The 7641-nt window shown below is 37.4% G+C and overlaps 1 protein-coding gene across 1 annotated transcript in view; it reads right to left on the bottom strand.

Moving 5' to 3' along the window:
* Window positions 1-6505: 6505 nt before the first annotated feature.
* PNPLA8 (patatin like phospholipase domain containing 8) overlaps window positions 6506-7641 on the bottom strand; it is a 273297-nt gene continuing 272161 nt past the window's right edge. Inside the window, exon 12 of the mRNA XM_029615020.1 lies at window positions 6506-7114. Coding sequence (XP_029470880.1) covers window positions 7099-7114 — 16 coding nt within the window. The 3' untranslated portion in view covers window positions 6506-7098. The remainder of the gene's footprint in view (window positions 7115-7641) is intronic.

Raw genomic sequence — 7641 nt, 5'->3', positions numbered from 1 at the left:
TATCTCTCCTTGACACCCGTGCGTCCATATCTCGGTTTCGAAGATCCCTGTATCTCTTTCGAATACCTTCTCCTCTGTCACATACTTCGCTTTTAAATGTGAAAGTCTTATCATTGCACTCTTGTATCCCTAAATTTAGGACCTCTCTGATTGCCCGAATCAAATCTCCAATTTTTTTCCCAGCCGTATTTAATAGCAAGGTCAACATAATGGACCTGTGTGCCGGGATTACGGTACGCATAATCTCTGCCCGAGCCGTACCGGGCAGGGGTAGGTCCAGGAAATCTCCCTGCAGATTCCTCAGACACCATATTTGCATGGTAATTTCTTTGATACGCTGTATGATATCATGCATATTATATAATGGTTTGTTACTGACGGGCCAATCTAATACAGTGCTATAGCTTGTTTTAGTGGCAGCAGCAACTACTCGAAACAAGTCCGTCATGTCCCCTTGCCAAACTACTGTTCTGATAGCTGCCCTTACCTCGCGATCGGTAGAAATCATATAGTGAATCTTTTAACATCTTTTTGATCAATCATAATGTCTCCTGCCCCCGATTCATATAATCTCACTAGCCAGCGGTCAATAGGTTCTCCTGGTTTTTGTCCCATGCGATCCAATATCTCACTTACTTCTTGTTGGGTGAAGTCCTCCATTACTTGTGTACCCTCCTGTTCTATAGCTCTACCATCGCTAGTCTGCTTTAATTTACGCCTGACTATGGGACAGGCTTGCTCTATGGGGGGAGGGGGTATTACTACCTCCTCCTCACTGTCCGTAGAGTCCCATATGTCCCCGTCCCATATCTCTCGATTCCAGTCATCTTTCATAATACATGCTCGTATTTTAGAATGATTTACTCTTCCTCTTCGTTTTCTATATTTGTGTTGTGCTACCCGCACAGCGGCTCGTTCCACCACCATCTGATAATGTTCTGCCTTCTGTTTAAACGTCTCTAAGTGACACCTAAGCATAACATTATCTTTGAGGAGGTTGTCTCTCTCTCGCTCTAGTTTAACTAATTTCTCTTGCAACACGCTTTTTTGTTCATGACATTTCCTATATCCCGTTAATACTACCCATCCTCTCCGTCCCACTGTCCCCAATTCTTTTCCTTTTATTACGGGGACCTGTTGGAGTTGATTTGCAATATCTAAAGGTTCTCCTCCTATATCCCAAGCCTCCGCGAGCCCTGTATTCGTAGCCCATTCCTGGGCCAACATTTTATACGGGGTTTTTTCCCATCTGGGAATTTTTAGATCCACCAGGCTTGGTGGTTCGGATGTCTCTTTTAAATAGAGACATCCTGTTCAGTGACGCCAAATGTTGGGAATGAGAGAGTAAGGTATTCTGACACAATATCTATAACATCATTTATTAATGTGACATCATGGTAATATACGTTATTTACAGAACGTTATTTACATACCACATGATTGCATATGCCATCCAGCACCCTTCGTGTCATCACCTTGTATCGAGGAGTTGTCAGGTCAGCAAAGGCGAGAAGGGGGTTTTCAGTGTCCAGCGCTCTATACGTCTATAGAGGCAATATCTCCTACTCCCGCTGGACACTGGAAAGTCCAGCTCTTTTATACCATGCCGTAAACAAGTGTGCGTGCGAGAGAGAAATGATTGATCACTATCCCCCCATGTTATGTGTCAACAGTTGCTACTGCCCACTCGGACTCATCCTGTCCTTGGCATGTAGGGGTTGATCAGACCGCCTTATTCCTGTCAGGGAGCCAAGAAAGCTGAGCTGCACAACCTGTTTAACAAGAACATGTTTATCCTACAGATCCTATGGAACTGAATACGCAAAGAGGATTGGATCACAGACAAGAACTCTGAACTAGACAGAATGTTGATTATCCCAGGCTTTTTTCCCCTGTGGCTTTTCCCCACGGATTACCCCAAAGCTCTGCTAAGAGAACTTTGCTTACAGAACTTTACTGCGGTTAACCTGCAAGTAATACTCAGCAGCAGACTCCAAGAAGTCTGGCCAACTATCCCTTGAAAGACTTTGGCAAGTTAGTAAATCTTTACTTTATTTTACCAGCCTATCTTGCAGAGATGTCTGTGAGACTTTTGGATTCTACTAATCATACGCGTGCATGGGGAGTTCATGTATTTGTCCTGCAGAGTGTTGAGACAGATTCCAGACTGCTATAGGAGTGACCTGGCGTGGTTAAGGGCGAGAACACTGACTTAATTACATTTCAGCTGGGTTAATTAGTTTGGCAATTGTGTAATTACTAAGCGCACAATTGAGCTTAGAGATAACACCTGTAAGTTCTATTTATTTTGCATTACAGTGCGTGATTGTGAAATTGTAACAAACTTAAAAACTAAAGAAGATAAAAAATATTTGAACCATATTAAACCTCGTATATACCTTATGCTGCTATAATTAACTTAACTCAACTCACAAAAATGTTTTGTAACTGCTGCCTAAAACTAATGAATTCATATCATAAGATTATTGGTTAAATCTAGTAATCTATTGTAAGATATCCACACCTAATATTCCTTCAGTTCTCTGAGTCTGCCATACACAGATTCTTAATAGTGTTTGCTTAGTATTTTGCTAATTTGGGAATTAGAACAGTTCCTTTACTATCTTTGATACAGGACATAAATCTAGCCTTATTTGGGGCCTTAACTAATCTAGCTAGTAATTTACCAGTTTTATTATCAAAGTAGTAAAATTTATGTTTAAAGTATGTGATAGATATTTAGGATCTTTGATGCAAATGAATATTTAGCTCTGATTGGATTCTCAAGAACTCTTCTTTGGAAATAGCAGGATTGCTTGCTAGATTGCACCTAAGCTTTTAAATATTTTTTTCTAATAGGATTTTAGCATTAATATTACTTTTTTTTTTGTGGCTATGTATGTAATTATATTACTATGCACAACAGCCTTTGCTGTTCTACACAAATATACTGTGTTATCTGCATGATTAGCATTGAACTCCTCAAACTTTTTATTGGTGAATAAAATATTCTTTAAAATTGGCATCGTTAAGTCACATAATAGGGGAACCTCCAAGGCTTGCTAGAATTACTCGTATCATTAGTTATTATTTCCACCCAATCTACAGCATGGTCTGGAATTGCTATTGATAGAATTTCAGCTTTCTTAATCTTAGGGAAAAGTGATTCTGAAGTTAGTACATAGTCCAGTCTAGATTGCGATACACATGCTCTTTTTGGAGAATGACTGACAATGTAATCAAATCATCAGAGGTGGCCAACTTCGGTCCTCAAGAGCCACAAACAGGCCAAGTTTTCAGGATATTCTGAATTAATATGCATACAATGGAGGCAGTGTGCGTAAATCTATCTCATGCATATTCCCTGCAGATATCCTGAAAACCTGGCCTGTTTGCGGCTCTCAAGGACTGGAGTTGGCCACCCCTGTAATACACCAACACAGCAAATTATTTTTTGTATTCAAATATTTTTATTAAAGAGCTACAAAAAAATAACAAACAATAAAATAAAAAAAGATACATGGCATACAATAAAAGATACAGTCTTCAATGAAAGCGAGAAACATATCAAAACAGAGAAGCCCAAACCTTCCAAGACTTCTTCAAGCATCCAGCATGCTCAAGCACTGCCACCTCATATTTATAAAACTGTAATACTGTGTTTCACCACTTGTGAAAGCATAAAGTATTGTCTTTCAAATGCAACATAAGCAACTACAGGGCCAAAGAGAGCAGAAAGTAAAAAAAAATTACATTTCCAGGATGAAAGAGGTAAAGACAAAGCTATAGATTTCAAAAGTACAAGTGGAAGTGTTAGTTCTTCAGTGATTTTGAATATTTCACAGATACATTTCCACACCGAAGACCAGAAATTATCCAAATGTTTGCAAAAAACAAAGGTGAGAAAGAGTGCCTTTGTCTATTTTGTTCAACCAGCACAGGCTCCTCTATGACAAATTTCTACATTTTGACTGGGGATCAAACCAACTGATAAGCTATGACAGAGGGCCTGAGAGAAAGAGGCAGACACGGATACTTTCATTGATGTTTCCCAAAATAAAGGCCACTGTGCTTCATCCAGCTCAATAGAGAGCTCATACTCCCATATTTTTTCAGTACCCCTGCTTTGCTTATTCAGACGAGTCCTCATCAATTTATAAAAGGTAAGCAGAAGCCCACATAGCCTCACAGGCTTGATATAATTTGGAATCCTTAGCCAATTCCAACACTACTATGTTTAATACAATGGCTTAATTGTAGCCATTGAAAGTTCTGATTTGCAGGGATTTGAAAAAGTCATTGAATACCTTGAAAAGTTAATAGTGACCATCTTGTAACACTTGCTCCAAACTCCCCATTCCTGCCAAAGTGTCCAATTAAGAACTGGCCTATTGATTTTAAATGGTGGATTATACCATAGAGGCATCTGATGAGATAGAGAAGAAACGGTCATCTGATGCCCACACTCATGAAATGCCTCAATAGTAGCCTGTAATACCAAACAATTACTCAATCAATTGAGAAGTATCATTTCAAGAAGCAAAGACAGAAAGTGGAGCAGACAAAACCTTCGCAAAACAAAGACAATTGTCTGTGTCTACATCATATAGCCAATGAGAAACCCAGCAAATTATATATATATAGGGATGTTATGATTTTTGCACTGTTGGATGATTAGTGATTATGTATCTCACATTTGATTGTTTTTGCCTTTTTCATTTTCCAGACTGAATATTCGTGGCTCCTGTTTAAGAATTCTTCTTAAGGCAGTCATTTTAAGACGAAACATGACTCATGTCAAGAACAAGTTTGGAGATGTATTTAGGACATTTGAATATATCTACAAGTTTTTGTGATGAGTATTGTTTGTACTTATTTGCTTTAAATTTTTTTTTCACATATTGGTGGTGAATATTTTGGTACTGCAAAGTAACAATAAAGGATTTCAAATTATCATAAGCTGTTATATGCCTGCATATCTGATTTATGAAACAAAAAGTCACGGTTAATTGAATTATGCTTTTCTGTAATTTCTTTTTATTGATTTTTGAAAGATAACTCACCCTTACATTTACACTGAAAATACATGCAGCTAAACTGGAAGCGAAACAATTACTATTAATGTATTTCTTGAGATACCTTTATCCAAAACACAGTAAAAAAATAATAATTTGATGCACACAGAAAATATTGTTTTTAAAAATCATAAAACATGACAGAGATCAAACAAAGAAAATAACTCAGAGGAGGAATGATGAATAAAAATAAGATTAACAATAAAGAATTTTCTTTAGACATCTGAAGACAATAACAAATGTGAAGGCAGTACAAAGGATAAATTAACTATGAACATGTTAGCTCTTGTTAGATCTTAAGTCTGAAATTGATTTTATCATTAAGCTCAGTAATTTATATAACATGCTGAGGAAATTAGGGGATAAGATCAGTTTACATATTGCATGCTTATAGTCCCATATAACAAATGATCCATCCTTGACAGAACGGCTGCTTCTAGCAATCAGTACTATGAGATGTGTCACCTTTGCTGAGTCCAACATAAGATGATAAATCAATGATTATTACACTGGTTGTGATCTTCACATGTAGTGTGAAGAACAAACAGCAATTACAGAAACATGAATAGAGAGGTTGTGGTTACAAGATGCAACCTATGCAGTGGTACAATGCACTTAGTCTATATAGAATTTCTGAAGTGTAATTATCTAATGTGATATTTACAGATGGTGAAGTTAGATAAATGTTTCCATTTTTTTTTGGATAGGAGGGTGCTGGCAGTTTCCTCCTGCTCCTTTGGGCTTCCAGCTCAATTGGAACCAGGGCTAGGATCCTCTCAACTCACCTACCATGGTCATTAAAGCAAAAGCCTTCTGCCAGGGATCACGCACCAGCATCTATTTTGAAACTGCAATTAAGGGCCCTAAATACCTGCCACATATTCACTGGAATACTCACCACCTCCTGGGGCAGTTAGTACTGCTTTGATAGTATCCCATATCTGGCCAGCCTGTTGACAGGAAGGCCTGACCCAGGAATCAAACCCAGATCCCTTTGCATAGCAGTGTGCAATGTGCAGCACTGCCATGGAGTCACCAGAATGGTCCAAAATTGCTGTCTTCTATGTTAACAATATTGTTTGAAAATTGTTTAATCTGGTTGATTCTTCAAAAAGAAAACACATTTGAATTTTTTGAAAGTACTTCTTATTTAAGCACTCATCACATTTAGGTTAAATAGGGTGTTGCTTTATTGATTATATTTATCTCACCCAATCACTACAATGATACAGGACATGTAAAGTTTTACTATAATATAAAAAGCTGGTCCTAAAGGAAGGAGAGTTATAAAAACAGGGTTTATGTGTCTAGTAAAGTATAAGTGTTCTTTACATGCTCAGTATAAACTAAACAATATTTCGCATACTTGTACCTGCCAGAGGTCTTTTTCAGAAATGAGCCAAAAACATAAATTATGCACATAGTACAAATAAATGCAGTTTTGGATTTATTTAGTATGATATCATAACAATGTTTAAAAAAACAAACATTTGATTTTCATCAGGATAACAGACAATTTTGGAGACAGGTGAGTAATATAGGCCTTAAACATATCTATACCATGTATTTGTGTCTCCAACAACATTAAGTTAGAAACCATGCACTGATGGCACTAATGGATGTCAGTGATGCGATAATTGATGGTATCACCTTCATGACTAATATGTAACTAGTAAGATAATGTGGTTTTTTGGCTTGCAGTTTTAAAGATACCGTGAGCATAGGAGGGAGGGGCAGTGAGTGTGTAGGGGAACACAAGGTTATACTTTACTATACACTTTGGATTCAGTATTGCAATATTTCTTGAGTTGCATGAATGGTCAAATATCTGGTGAACTCAGTCTTATTTCTCACTACCTGCTAAAACAGATATTCATGCTGGCTTAGGGGATATTAGCTTTTACCTATGTAAACTGACTCCTGTGCATATGTTTTCACCTCTCTGAAGGCCTCTGAGCATGCATAATACATTTTGGTTATCCACAAGCCTCCATTTAATATTCAGTCATGAACCACCATGTCGTCAATGATGTCCATTTCTAGGAATGAGACCAAAAAAGAATAGAAATGAGAAATAGGTAAGTCGATATTTTGAGGAATGTTAGCATTAGTGTTCAAAGTATTAAAAATGAGGTAATTAATAAACATAAATTATATTTTTACTATTTTATGATTATTGTCTTAAAGGCTGTCATTTATTTTGTGTTCAATTTTATTAAAGAAAAAAGTGCACTTACATGTGGTATATATGGAAGATATTAAAAGGGTACATATTTTACACAGGCAATTAAAAAAAGCAAAATTGCTTACATTGTAATAGGTGTTATCCCAGGACAGCAGGATGTAGTCCTCACATATGGGGTGACGTCAGTAACGGAGTCCTAGTGCGGGAAAACATCTGTCAAAGTTTCTAGAAACTTTTGACTGGCAGCCTGAGGCTACTGAGCATGCCCAGCATGCCATGATATTTTCTGCCACAGGGGTCTCACTTCAGTCTCGTATGTAGCAATAAGCTTTAGCAAAAATAAAATAATAAAAGGTATGAGGCCCAACTCCGCGGGGTGAC

Source organism: Rhinatrema bivittatum, chromosome 9, assembly GCF_901001135.1.
Source record: "Rhinatrema bivittatum chromosome 9, aRhiBiv1.1, whole genome shotgun sequence".
NCBI classification, from domain to species: Eukaryota; Metazoa; Chordata; class Amphibia; order Gymnophiona; family Rhinatrematidae; genus Rhinatrema; species Rhinatrema bivittatum.
The sequence above is the reverse complement of the archived record's forward strand: the minus strand, read 5'-3'. Positions and strand labels throughout refer to the sequence as shown.